This window comes from Gadus macrocephalus, chromosome 20 (assembly GCF_031168955.1).
Source record: "Gadus macrocephalus chromosome 20, ASM3116895v1".
Lineage (NCBI taxonomy): Eukaryota > Metazoa > Chordata > Actinopteri > Gadiformes > Gadidae > Gadus > Gadus macrocephalus.
The window spans coordinates 11,378,659-11,393,552 of NC_082401.1; the positions used below are offsets into that span (position 1 = coordinate 11,378,659).

Consider the following 14,894-nt stretch of genomic DNA (forward strand, 5'->3'; position numbering starts at 1 on the left):
TATTGGCGAGGTGCGGTGCAGTTCTTCTTGACCATCTGCCACGCCTCCGACCACCCAGGGACCGGGACAGGCTGGTCGGTGCAGGGAGATGGCTGCGGGCCTGAGGGACGCGGAAGGAAAGCCAAATATGGTCGTTGATAACCGCGGGCCAACCACCAGGGCCCCGGGACCTGTGCTGTTTTGACGGTTTTCCTGAAGGGACTGTAGAGCTACAAAGATTGTAACTGTAATATTGGGAATGCCAAACACACGGCATGCGCAAACAGACACACACACACACACACACACGCACACACGCACACACACACACACACACACACACACACACACACACACACACACACACACACACACACACACACACACACACACACAGACAAACTGTATGTTTGTATTAATAGGTCTATAAATAATGATGTTTCTCAACCGATTCTATATCCAAATCATTGGTATTTGAATCATACTTTCTTTCTTTCAACAAAATATGCAGCTGCCCTACAAACATGAAAATGAATAACTCATGCAAGACCTGCATGATGGCATGTGGGTGGTTGTGCACGTGAGTGTATGTTTGTGCTTGTGTGTGTGTGTGGGGGGGGTGTATATAGCACGGTAAAACAGAAAGGCACAAAGCGTGGCATAAACAACTCTAGCGGCGCGCTGCTCGGCAGAGTATCCCAGAATGCACTGCAGTGCCACTGGGTTATGTAAGAGGCTGTTCTATTCTATTCTTAGCATTACCTCGGTGAGACGTAAGAGCGCTGGCTGCCTGCGAGCCAAGCTACACACAGATCTGATGAGGTGGGAAACATTGCCGGGGCGATCAAGCATGGTGGGTTACTCTGCCAGCCCCCTCTCTCACTACTAGGACACAACAGCATGCCCATGTTTGGACCGGGGAGGAAGTAGGGGCAAACGTGTGGGCATGTGATCGGGTAGTGGTGGGGAGAAGGGGGGGGGGTTGGACCAGCGCAAGTGGGAAAGGCTATTTGTGGAGATGCAGTTAAATCTCGAAATAGCTCGTCAGCATTTATTCTTCTGCTGTCATTGTTTCCTTTGGCCTAATTATGCAAAAACGCTAAAAGGCTCTTCGGCAAGAGCTTTTATCGCATGCTTAGGACAACAGGTCCTGGTTCCTTGCGTCAGGCCAGCCTCCTAGCCTTAATGCCCAGCTGGCGTGTGTGTGTATAGTGTCACCAGACCCCATGGCTTCAACGCCCCCGCCCCTGTCATTAATCCCTTACGCTCCAACTGTCCAGTTCGTGCTTAATGGATGTCCAATCCTATTATTCTTTCTTGGAAAGCTCTGCGTTTCCACTGAGACGTTAGTGACACAGTGGGAAATGCATGCCGGTGTTGTAGTGGACCCGGGGGAAGGATTTAGAGAGATAGAGTGCTGACTGCAACTTCCTCAATTGCACAGACAACATGGGGAGTTGGGATATGGGGGTGTGCCATGACAAAGTCATTCTCACAAATCATTATATCTAAAGTCAGCTCAAATTTGGATGCTTTTTTTCACTTTCTCTGTGTTTTCACCAATCGTGTTGCTGGCGGCGATCAGTATGCGTGTAATTGGCTAACACAGACTCGGCCGGCAATAGTAATTCGTAAAAAGGTGTCTCTTAAGGTAGAAAAACATAAATATAAATCCCCTACTGAAAGCTGTTTATTGTTTATTGTTTATTGTGGATCCCCATTAGTTGTCGCAGAAGCGGCAGACTAGTCTTCCTGGGGTCCAATTAAAATCAGAACATACAAACAATTAATGATCACTCAAATACAGTAAAAGTAGTGACAAAACTACAAATACATAGCAACAGTCAAACAAACAAACATAATTCATTGAGCGCCAAGCCAAGTCAGAGTCCCGAGTTCATATTTAACATAAATAAAAATAGGATTTTTATTTATGTATAAATAAATTCACGCAGCCACTTCATCTTCTGTAGATAATCTCCGTAATGAAACAGCAAACAAGAAGTAACTCAGCCCATCACATGGTTTTGTTTTACGAGCCAGGCTGTGTGCCGTCTCCCCTCAGAGTTCTGCTATAACATAGTAGGACTGCCGGAACCCACATCATTACCGAGTCAATGGGGGCTTACTGCGAGACTTGGCTCCGAGGGTGTTTGATTCATCCTTTTGTTTGGTCTGTCACCTCCTCATTTTCAGCACACGTATTTGCATGTCGATCAATGTTGATTCACTGCAGTCGCTGTGCAGACCCCGTGTACCAAAACAAAACAAAAAACTGGAAAATGTAAAATCCTATCTTGGTTGAGGTGCTTCCCACTGTCTTTGGAAACCAATCAGGGGGTTAATGCGTTGCGGAGTGTTTACATTTTACAATGATGGAGAGTGACATAATTGACTCTGTGATCCATCCCGTTTTCCCTGAAATGCTGAGCTCCTCTCAGTACGGGAGCACGCCGCGTCCCGGAGCGTCGTCCCTTGAAGGGCATATTCCACTAAGTGATTTCAAACTGAGGCTCGCCAAAAGCATCACCCTGACATTTTCTGTTAAACTGCCATCTTGTATATTAATGAGTGTCAGTGACTCACAAGCCTCTCTTTGTATCAACGTTGGCAGCATTCAACTTTGGTAGCAGGGAAAGGCACCTGTTTTATTTCAATTCCGCCCACAAACTCTATTTGCACTTCACTGAACGCATAAATAAATAGATGATAAACATCATATATCAGCCGCGTGGGAACAGGGTCTCCACGGATAGCTCACATTAGGTGCATTGATGCGCGTCCTCTTCAATCAAAACATTTACCACATCCTTTGAGGTATTCAAATGTTAGACAGTGAAAGGTGCAGAGGATGACACGGAAAGAAAAATAAGCACTACCTACACACACACACACACACACACACACACACACACACACACACACACACACACACACACACACACACACACACACACACACACGTGCACGCCTGCGCGCCGCCACACACACACACACGCACACACACACACACACACACACACACACACACACACGCGCGCGCGCGTGCACGCCTGCGTGCTGCCACACACACACACACGCCTGCGTGCCGCCACACACACACACACACACACACACACACACACACACACACACACACACACACACACACACACACACACACACTCAGCTCAGCATGAGGTCTACATTACATCAGGGGTTGCAAAAAAACTTCCAGTCAGCCGAGCGGACACAACGACCACTTCCTGTTTGAAACGATGTAAACGAGCCAGGCAAGGTCGGGCGACGTTGGGAAATTATTAGCTGTGTTTACACTGCAACAGCAAAGGAAGGCCCACAGCGCTATAGCTCCAGTCAAAACAGACCATCTCCCCTGCCAGCTCCAGCTCGTCTGGCCCAGACAGAGCTAGAGCAACAAGGCCCTCGGGGGACTGTATGACCGGTTCCTCGCACCCTTTTCCTTTTTCTCTCCTTCTGGTCCCACACGCACCATTAACAGGGCACACAATCACCCGAAGCATGGCATTGATCTCTGTCTCGCTTCCATGTGTCTCCTCCTGACATGGATTTCTATTCTTTTTTTCTCCACTTACAAACAACATTTATGTCTTGAGACATTAATGAATAAAAAGGGGAACCGTCAGAGGGCTGCAAATTGCAGCCTACCACATCGACGGATCAGTGACGTCAATGGCCCGTCTTTTCTTCAATCTTTTTGCGGAAACAGACTGGACGTTGCAGGCTGCATCTATTTCACAACCCGCATATGAAGCAGTACACTCTTATCAGAAGATATCCGAGCGGAAAGCTTTCCCTTTGAACATCTCTTTGTATAACTTCCCTGTGTTCGTTCTGTGTATGACCATTCTCTCAACCCTTACGCAGACAGTAGGACACGTCCACACAGCTCTGTCACTCAGCAACCAGGGCAGGCCCGCAGGCAGGCCAGGGGGCAAACAAAGGGGCTGGAATACCTGGAGTTGTTCAGCTTTCACCAGCCTGCCTGAACGCCTGCCTGACAATGTTATTTAGCGCTGAGAGCCAGACAGACACCTGCATGATTAGCTCTGGGAGACTTAGCCCAATCATTCTGGCTCTCTTTTCCCTGTGGCGATGCAATGGTAGGAGTGTGGTGTTGAAAGGCTTAGTGAAGACACAAGGTGTACATCGAGTGTTCGCCAGTTCATCCAGTATTGTTACGGCATGGAGGGAAATCTAGGCCAATGGGAACTAGAAATATAACGCTTTGCAAACCTGTGGCCACTCAAACCACTTTACAATGAATGCCTCATGTTCACACATTCATACACACAGTCATAAACCGATGCAAGGCAACAGCCAGCTCGTCGGGAGCAGTTAGGGTTAGTTGTCTCGCTCAGGGATATCCATATACTCAGTGGGTTCAATCCCCGCGTGAGCCTGGGATGGAAACCGACAACTCCATGACGTCCCATGCCCTCTCTCCTTGTCTCGCCCCCACAGACCTGAGCGACCAGCTGCTGGAGGTGGTGGGTCTGGAGGGGGCCATCGAGATGGGACAGATCTACACAGGGCTGAAGAGTGCCGGGCGAAGGCTGGCTCAGTGTGCCAGCGTCATCATCAGGTCAGAGCTCTCTTTAATGGGCCAATAATCAGTGCCCTCCTCAGCCATCTGCAGTGGGCCCAATATCTGTCTGTCTGTCTGTCTGTCTGTCTGTCTGTCTGTCTGTCTGTCTGTCTGTCTGTCTGTCTGTCTGTCTGTCTGTCTGTCTACCCCCCATCCATCCTTCCTTGGCCACTCGTCCTCCTGGATAAGAGATCTCATTCTACCCAACCCCCTTTTCGCACTGATTTCTAGCGACACCATATACAAACACAGTCACGCACACAGTAACACACAAACGTTTTCAAACTGTTTCAGCCTTTAGCTCGAGGAACTTGCTGGCTGGGTAACAGATCATTAGTCTGACAGGGTGTTCTGCAAAAGAAGCATTCAATAAAAAAAAGAATGTGTTGATGCAGTAACTCAGAGTGGAGAATGGGTGACATTTTCCAAGCTGTGCTTTCACCAGTTGGAAAAAGTCTGTTCATGCACCACGGCCCCACACTGTGTTCCCCACTGGACCGAGACATGGAACGCTTAAACATACGTTACGTGTGTTTGCATGGCACCTTGTGTGTGTGTTTGTCTTAAGGTTTGCGTGTGCATGTGCGTTGGGCTGTGTGTGTGTGTTTGCATGCGTGGGTGCGTGTAGGTTTGCATGTGTATTTGTGTTTGTGGGTGTGTATACCACCATGATCCTGTGAGTTTGGAGTGCAGGGGCCTGTCTGGCAGCAGGTCTCATGGGAACAAAGCGTGCAGTGTTGGACCCTCTCCTGGGACAACTGTGAACAGGCCTCCTGTACCTTGGACGTGTGTGTGATCTGACCCCCCGCTCCGCCCTTCTCTGCCCGTTCTTTTTCTATCCAGGACGTCCCGGCTGCTGCCCATGCAGATTGACGGAGAGCCCTGGATGCAGCCCCCCTGCACGGTAGGAACCCACCGTCTTGAGGCGGGAAATTAGACAGGCTAGACAGACGTCCCGTTTAGGGACGAATCACAGGCATCCACATTCCCTCCGAAAACGTATAATGTATTGGGAACATCAAACAACAAAGTGCAACAGTTTACTTATTGGGAAATACAAAGGTACAATTAGGAATATGATCAGTGTTTATTTGAGGCATGCTCTTTTTCAAACCAAGTCTTTCTTCATTCTAAGCACACTGCAAACTTTCAACTTTCAACTGGTTCATCTTGGATTCCACCCGTATAACTGGGTTTCAGATGATGCAATGCAGTTTTTTTATTGCATTTTTATATTCATTTAAAATACACACCTTTTTCCCCGCTTCACTTCCCTCTGGCTTCCTCCTCCGCACACCTCCAGCACTCCATGTGAAATCCAATTTTATTCAAATACTGTTACGTCACCACACACCAATTTTTGGTTGTACCCACCAAGCAATATATAGGACATTGGCTCTGGAATCCATTTACAAGAGAACATCATAATATTGGCCGCTTCATTGGTCTTTAATATCGGAACTTATTTTTACTTATACCCTATACTGATCTAAAGTCTGCCTGCCTCTGTCTGCGTGTGTGTGTATGTTTGTCTTGTTTGGCTTGCACGTCATTTTTCATCTTTCATGGAAGAGCAAATAGAAGATGAAATGTTCTGTGCCCTCTGAGTGGGTTACCTCAATGAACTGTCCGTAATGGAGGATTTCTGCTGGTGTGTCATCTGTTAATCTACTGTGAAAGGCTGGAAATTATGTTGCGGGGAACTGAAGCATAATCCCAGACAGTACTTGAATACGTCTTGCAGGTGGCATTGTGATTTGGAACTGAATGTGTTTTGACTTTTATTTTTTGATCGCGTCATTGCAGGTCAGGATAACGCACAAGAACCAGGTGCCCATGTTACTGGGACCGCCTCAGAAGACGCCCTTCTTCTTCTTCAAGAAACGCAACAGGAGCCGCGACTAGGAGCCAAACACTCTCCACACACACACACACACACAAACATACACCAATACACACACACACACACACACACAAAGCTCCCCCCCCCCCCGCAGCTCTGACAGACGACGGTTATACTGTTCTCGGATTGGAATACCGAACTGGGTCGCCAGTTTTGTCAAACGGATTCCATTCCGACTGGAAAGGTTTCCCAGTGTCTATGTCCCCGGCGTACATTTCATTCCCAAAAGAAAAGAAAATGAAAGCGCTCACGCAGGTATACTGACTTATTAGCCTACTATGTAACAGTCGTTTTTCTAGTCCTCCCTCTCCGGAGGCGATGACCCTACCAGGGACCAAGTCCAAACGCTCCGTCCCCCCTAGCAACAAGGCCAACATTTGGCTACAAGCTCCACCCCTCTGAGTGGAAGGCCACAGCATTCAGCCATGGGCAAGTACTAACACCGGCCTCCTTCTATCATTGCACCTCCGACTGAACCAGGATGGCTCGCTAGCCGACGGCTAGCGAGAGAGACATTGGGACAGGGGTGTATGTCGAATGGTTTCAAGATGGAGAACATACCAGGTGGAGGAGAGCGACACTTGCAACGAAAAGGAAAAGGAGAGACGGAGCCCTGAGAATGGTGGTGATGGTGCTTTGGTGGTGGTGGTGGTGATGGGGGGCAATGGTGGGAGAAGGACAGAGAGAGAGAGAGAGAGAGAGAGAGAAAGAGAGAGGGTGAGAGGGTTAGGGTTAGCAAACTTGGCCTTTTTTAAGAGGCCGGCGTGAAAGTAGAGTAAGATCCACTCTTTTTCGCGCAGCACCTTGATGAATAATGGAGCGCTTAGTGCTTGTAAGAGCGCTCACCCCAGCGCTCGGCGGGACCAGCGGTGCACTACGCGCCGAGGAAAGAGAGCAGAAAAGCCTCATCCATTATTGACCGCTGAAACGCGTTCATGGGCAGATGGCGACAGAGCATAACGGCGGCCTGTGAGGACGAAAACCACGCCAGGGTTTTAAGGGTTCTTGCATCAGTGGCACACAAACACGGATCTCCTCTGCTGTGTTTACACACTCAGGAGAAGATCTGGTGTGTGACCCGAGGCAACACAAACCTGTCTCGCACTCTCTCTCTCTCTCTCTCTCTCTCTCTCTCCAGCTGCTCGGCAGGTTATCCTAGATCAGCCCTAATCCGATTGGAGGCAGGCTTTCACTAGGCGGGATCGTAGCCCTACGGGATTGTGACGTTGTTCCTCGCGATACGTATCAAGATACACACCTGACCGTTCGAATCAGAGGTCACCGTCCAGAGGAAGCCGTCCGATGTCCATCACCCGCCCACCTCCTGCCACCGACCCTTCCACCGCCACAGCGATAAACGACACTTTAAGCGTGGCAAGCAACGGAAATAAATGCCCTCCTGGGTGTACCAGCTGCAACGCCACCGCCCCCTTTGGGTTTTATTTACCCACGAGCTGCGCCAGGGGAACTAAAGTTATCCCTCTATTTCAGGGTCGGCCTATCAGTCCCTCCCTGAAACCCTATGCCTAAATATAGTGTCAAAATATCAAACTCACAATGTCAAAGGGGGGTTCTCAGCGGACTGGTGATGGCAAGACGGTCGTCCTTCAACATGGGAATGGGTCGGATGGGAAGGACGTCTTCATTTTATACACATTTCTGCTCCTCTTCCCCAAAGCTCGAAATTCCTTACCTTATGTATTGAAAAAAATTAAGCGATACCTTCACAAGTACTAGACATCGATTAGAATCGAGATAGAAATTAACCGTTGCCGGTTCATCTCGGGGGGGGGGGGGGGGAGAGACGCTGTGGCAGAGACTGTAGTGTGATCCAAATATATCAAGAATGTACTAGACATGAACATAGTATCATGGCAAGATAAATCCATGTGCGCAGACACAATATTTGTATATTCATGGAAAGTAGGTGTAGTGCACATGTACACGTGATTGTGTTTTTAGCAGCATATGGTAGATGATATTTGCGTGAGGTCCTTTCGATTTTATAGCAGTACGGATCAGTGTTCTCCGCTGTCAACTGGTGGACTTGTGGCAACTCTCTCTGGGGGCAGTTTTAGTACCAGTGGTCTGATTCAAACCAGATCCCATCTGAAAGCATGTGGTGCTCGCTCTCTACCTCTCAGTATATCTTCAGGTGGGCTTCTCTCGGGGGGGGGGGAGGGGGACAGGGTGGGGGGATGGTACAATTGAGATGCAATTCATCATCTACTTTAAAGGCACCCAGTGCAACTTTCGAGGCTTAAAAATAAACATTCAATTTCTAGTCTTTTTTACACGTAGTAAGTTTCAATAACTCCATACCATTACATACCGACATTTAAGCAGCAAAGATGAGACGTCGTTGTGTGGTGAGAACTGATACAAAATCGATAACAACAACAATGCCGCCATTTTCTTTATTTTTTGTAACCTACAATAAATAAAGCAGGCTTCCAGTCAATGGAAAAATGGCTTCTCCCCACCGGCGATTGTTGTTGTTTACGATTTTCTATCAGTTCTCACCACACAACGACGTCTCATCTTTGCTCCTTGAATGTCGATATGTAATGGTATGGAGTTATTGAAACTTACTACGTGTAAAAAAGACTAGAAATTGAATGTTTATTTTTCATTGAATGTTTACATAAAGTTGCACTGGGTGCCTTTAATGTTAAGAGGAATGTAAAAGTGGGTGGGGGGGGGGGGGGGGGGGTTGGAGGGTAGGGGGTTAGAAGTACACTGAGATGGATCTGTTGTGAAAGGCATACTATGTGGTAAAGCTGCCTTGTAGCCCCTGCTTAGATGGACCTCTGCAAAGCACGTGGCAGGGGAGACGCCCCGACACACGTTTGGGTGGTAAACGAAAAAAATTAAGAATTCTGCCTGAATTCTGTCTAAGATTGAGGCACCGACGCCTTGTTCCCTTGTTCCCTTTAAAACACACAGTCACTATTCAGCCACCCAGGCCCTAACATAAACACAAACAGGATATGCTGCTGAGTATCTATAGAGCACACATGGTTATAGACTCCAAATAAATATAGCTATGAAATAAATAAATAAACGTCATTATAAATATATGAATGAGACAATTTAGTTCAATAGATTGATAAATAGGTTTTATTAAAAAATCTGTTTTTACTACTAACCAGGTATTTCATAATTTCACATAAATTGTATTATTAGTTTAATATTTTTGCTCTTTTTGCTTTCATCTGTTCTATTCAAATGAGTTGGGCGTGGTTATCTAGCAGATTCAGACCAAAGGAATCACACCTGGTGAGGTACCTGGGCCAGGTGCATTACCATCACCTACTACACAGGAGTCTGGGCAAGTGGTCAGTGCTGTTCTGGTGCCGATGCTTTGGTCTGAGATAACCACGCCCCACACCCAACCATTAGACATTCCATTCCATTGAATGGCATTCAGTATTCATTAAGTGGTATTGGGCGGAATTTTATTATACCATCCACTTAAGCGGTCTACATTTGAAGATGTGTTGATTGGAATCTCAAATGACCCCTATTCCTATTGTCATATTTCCAATACAATTCCTACGCTAATGAATGTTACAAGCCAAACAACATCCCATAATGCCACAGATAACTAGTGAACCATTTTGGAGCCTGGGTGGCATGACGCTTCAGTGGAAAAGAGTGCATGTTTACAGTTCTTTTACCTTTATCGAAAGGATGATTTTAGACAGTTATACAATTACAGTGTACAAAGTTGTTTATAATTCTTTATCTAAAGTTAGCTTACACCACCGCATGCCTGCCAAAACAAAAGGAGACGTATGCAAAGCATATGTGACTGAGGAGAGGCCACGCGCTTATTTCGAAGCTCATTCCCCCTGCCGACTCTCCCTTGTGGAACAGATTATACACTCCTATTCCTACTCCTATGTTAAAAAAAATCATGTATCTGATATATTTATTAGTTGTGCATTTTTTTTTTTGTAGCAGCATGTTAATGGGTGCTGTGCAAGGATAGAGGTATCATGACAGAGAAGGAACTGTCATGCTATGTAAAAATAAATTTAAAATCCACAGAAAAAGTGTGCGCCCTCATTAAACCGATTTTCTGATAGAATCCAGGGCATCTGACTGCAGAGCGGGACTCACACAGTCCGTCTGACCCATTCCCCCATTGTGTGTGTGTGTGTGTGTGTGTGTGTGTGTGTGTGTGTGTGTGTGTGCGTGCGTGTGCGTGTGCGTGTGCGTGTGCGCGTGCGCGTGCGTGTGTGTGTGTGTGTGTGTGATCATTCCTGCCCAGTCTTGTCCTTTTGAAGTGATCAATAGCCTTAACAACTTACCAAGTGGAAGCCCCCTCCCCCCAGAGGTTTTGCACAGGGGCCGAAAGGAGACACTAAAAACATGAATGAAGCGACAGCCAGAGAGTGTAGGAGACAGGATTATACTTTTTGCGACAACAAAACGGCAGCTCAATGGTAAAAGGTTATTTACCCTGGTTGTAAACAAGTGTGACCTTTCAATTATGTAAACACGCCACGAGACCCTGACACATATACCCCATAGTCCAGAGCTCTCATTCGATTGGTTACGACAACATATAGCATTATCTACTAGCCACAATCTCTACTATCTACGACCACCATTGATATAAGAGGGTCGATATAATGACTATGATGGGATAAAAGGCCCCTTTCTATGAGTAGTAATCAAAAGAACTTAACATCCTCTTTGCTATCCCTATCTTAACTATAGTAGAACTTCCCAGAGCATATCATCTTTCATCCAATTCCTAGCAGTTGGTATAAGGTGCATGGTAAGTGGTTCATTTCACTCACTGGCCTTTTAGAAGTCACAGTTTTGCTTATTGCAACATTTGTGTTGCTGCCTGACCAAGGACTAATACCTATTGTACAGTAACTACTGCCTTGGTCTTTCAACTTTGACCTCATTGATATACATTCTGGTATTATAGCATAACTGCACTCGTGTTCCCCTCTCTTATTCCCTGTTGAAGGCGGTGGCATAGCGGTGGCATCCTCTTAATCCCATTAATAAGAAGAGGTATGGGTTATTGTAGCCCACCAACCTGACACTGTGTTCCTATTCATAGCCCTCCACAGATTAGCAGCAGTGAGTGACCTCAGTGGCACAGATGTAGCAGAAGCACGGTGTGTTGTGGTGCCACATGTACACCACATGTACTCCACGTGTACACCACACGTCACATCATAGCAGACAAATTCATCGAGTGGGAATCTGGGATTGTTTTTGCTTCCATCAGGATATCCAGACAGAGGAGACTAATTTCATAAAATAGCATTGACTTTAAGAATAAAAAATGTGTCTGTGAGAGCTAGGACCACCTAGGGCCGCTACCGAGGGAAAAATCATATGTGCGGTTCTTCAAATGACTCCATGGTTGATAGATACATTCTATTTCGATGGGATGGCCCTCAGGCAGAGAGCAGTATGAAGGCGTTCACCCATAGAGGGTCAAGGGCAGACACAATCCCCAATATCTGCACTGTGATTGGATGAAAGAGGCCAATAATCAATGTCCTCCTCAGCCATCTGCAATGGGCCCTATGTCTCTGTCTGTCTCTCCCTCTCTCTATCTCTATTTCTTCCTTTATTTTTCTATGTCTCTCTCTCTCTCTCTCTCTCTCTCTCTCTCTCTCTCTCTCTCTCCGTCTCTCTCATTCTCTCTCTCTCTCTCATTCTCTCTCTCTCATTCTCTCTCTCTCTCTCTCTCTCTCTCTCTCTCTCTCTCTCTCTCTCTCTCTCTCTCTCTCTCTCTCTCTCTCTCTCTCTCTCTCTCTCTCTCTCTCTCTCTCTCTCTCTCTCTCTCTCTCTCTCTCTCCTCTGTGTGTATGCCTGCCCGTACGTCACCCTCACTGTTAGTTTGCTGTCTGCATTTTAATGGAATAAAAGATTTATCAAAATAAACACATTGAATTTGCATTCTGTCCCTTCTACACACACATCAGCTAAATCCCAGAGACATAAATGGTGCTGGCACATTTGGGTTTTACCTTAAAATGATTGGATTTATATTAGATCAAATCGTTTTTATGATAATGACACAGTGCAGAGAATTCTACAAAATGCCAGCATGACCAGATTTTGTTCACAGTGACCTCCAACAGTGACCACCATGTCAATCAGAGTCTGATTAGGTCTTTACCAGCCCTCTCTTTATCTCTGCAGAATTGATTGGACATACACCAACATGTTCCCACTGATGGTGTTATAGATTTAAATTCAGACTGCAGTGAGGCCATGTGTTAGCTACACAAAAGAACACCACTGGCATAGACCACCCTTTTAGAAAGGGTGATAGAAAGAAGTAGAAAGCCTTGGGACATTAGTTGTCTCTGTGACCTACTGTACCAAAATAAGACATTCCCCGGCCTTTCCTATAGGTCTAAGATTAAGCCTGCCCTGAATGCCAAGTATCGTCCAATAGAGTGAGTGACAATAATATTTTTTGGCCTAATCAGAGCACAAGGCCGCCAGCATGAGTCTATTTATGTACATTCACATCGATATTATGAATGAATGGTTGTTCCTTCAACAAGTATGTAAATTTAAGTACGATGATAACAACACTATAGTATTGAATAAAGTTGGTGCTCTATTTGTTGACGGAAGCATTGTGGTTTCCATCTACAGTAGGCCTATTTCCAAATGAAACTCTCTCTGCAGCATAATTGTACTTTGTTTATTATTCCTTTCAGCTAAATTATGTATGTGAGCGGGGGACAAGGGAGGGTTGTTTGCTGATATATATGTTATATGAGATTGTGGGGAAAAGTGGGACACAGGCTAGGCTATGCCCTCTGCCTCGGCCTCTACAGACTACTCCCGTGTTCCTGAAAGCAAGGAGACAGAGACACATAGGACTGGTGGAGGAGAAGGAGAAGAAGAAGGACGATACAATCAAAACCAATGGCAGTCGCGAAGAAAACCGCAAAGAGGTAAAGCAAAGCCAAGGGCGAGAGACAGAGAGAGAGAGAGAGAATAGAAGAGCGGGTCGGTTATACAACAGCCCCTCACTTAGAAGTCAGCCTGTGGCGAGGCGTCTTCAATGCAGCTGCTAAGATAACAAGGCAGGAATTATCTCCCAATTTGCTATTAATAGCGAGCAAGTCACATCTCGTCCCCTCTCTGCAAGAGCATCCTCTGGCCCCAGGCTCCACTTTCCCATTGAAGCCTTTTTTTATTTTTCAGAAAATTGCCACATATTGGCCGGCCTGGACACAGCGCCAAAGTGTTCTTTATCTCTATGGTTACTCTTCAAGGAGGACTGTAGGACAGATTGTGATCGGTTATAATTGTTCTTGTTGTTTCATTATTTTCATTACAATTACATTATATGGACTACAATTATTCCAAACTGTGGAGAGAGGGACTACTCCCTCGCTCTCCCTCTCTCTTTCTCTCTCCCTCGCTCTCACACTCTCTTTCACTCTCTCTCTATTAGAGAAAGAGAGGGAGAGAGCGACCTTTTTCTTGCGATTCCTCTCTCCCTCACTCTCTGCTTGGATATCTCTCTCTCTCTCTCTCTCTCTCTCTCTCTCTCTCTCTCTCTCTCTCTCTCTCTCTCTCTCTCTCTCTCTCTCTCCCTCCCTCCTGCTCTTTGTATGTCAGACATGAAGCGCTCCTATTCGGAAGGCTTTATGCGGGACATAACCGCCAGGTGTATATTTCCTCCTGCTGGATTACAATGTAGCAAAGTGTTCCCAGAGAGTAGCACCCAGAGCCAGATAGTCACAGAAATATGACCTTGTCTCGGCTGTTTAAGATCGGGCTTATGGGCCGTATCGCGCTGCACGGCATTGATCTGGCCGCCATGTCAGAGCCACATTGACCCACACAGTCCCCAGGGTACCTAACCCTGCATGGTCAAGGGAACGGGAAATCACAGCTTTAGGAGACCATGTTGGCCTCCACACAAACACCCCCAAAATACAGAGTCCAATAAAGAGCCGGGGTATGGACCCCCACTCACACACACAGTTCCCCCTTCTCTCCTATCTGTCACATTTATTTAGGGAAAGAACCAAAATGGCACAGAGTGCCTATTGTTCACACGCCACCGCCCACCAGCGAGCACGCACCATGTCCACGCTCTGCGGATGGTGCGGGGAATGGCTGTGGTTATGCATGATCAGGCCTGGATCCTTTAGCTCTTACACACTGCCACCAGTGGACACACTTTCTCATTCATTCTTGCATAGATTGTTGGTAGATTATTGATACAAAATGACCTGATCATCAGCACATGCATTTGGCACGGTGACTCTTCGAACCTAAGACTTTCTCTTCTCAGGCACATGCTCCAGGACTGCGCTCTGATGAAACATATATCTGGATGTAAGACAAGCTGTTTGCCTTTGGTCCGAGACCTCAAGGGCAGCTGACAAAGAT

General features: G+C 46.6%; 1 protein-coding gene across 5 annotated transcripts in view; it reads left to right on the forward strand.

Annotated features, from left to right (window-relative positions):
- LOC132449125 (diacylglycerol kinase beta) overlaps window positions 1-8,449 on the forward strand; it is a 54,952-nt gene extending 46,503 nt beyond the window's left edge. For all 5 annotated transcript variants that reach the window (XM_060040762.1, XM_060040763.1, XM_060040760.1 and 2 more), the window contains 3 exons: window positions 4,462-4,582; window positions 5,429-5,489; window positions 6,392-8,449. In XM_060040762.1, the coding sequence (XP_059896745.1) occupies window positions 4,462-4,582; window positions 5,429-5,489; window positions 6,392-6,490 (281 nt within the window). In that variant the 3' untranslated portion in view covers window positions 6,491-8,449. The remainder of the gene's footprint in view (window positions 1-4,461; window positions 4,583-5,428; window positions 5,490-6,391) is intronic.
- The last annotated feature ends 6,445 nt before the right edge of the window (window positions 8,450-14,894 follow it).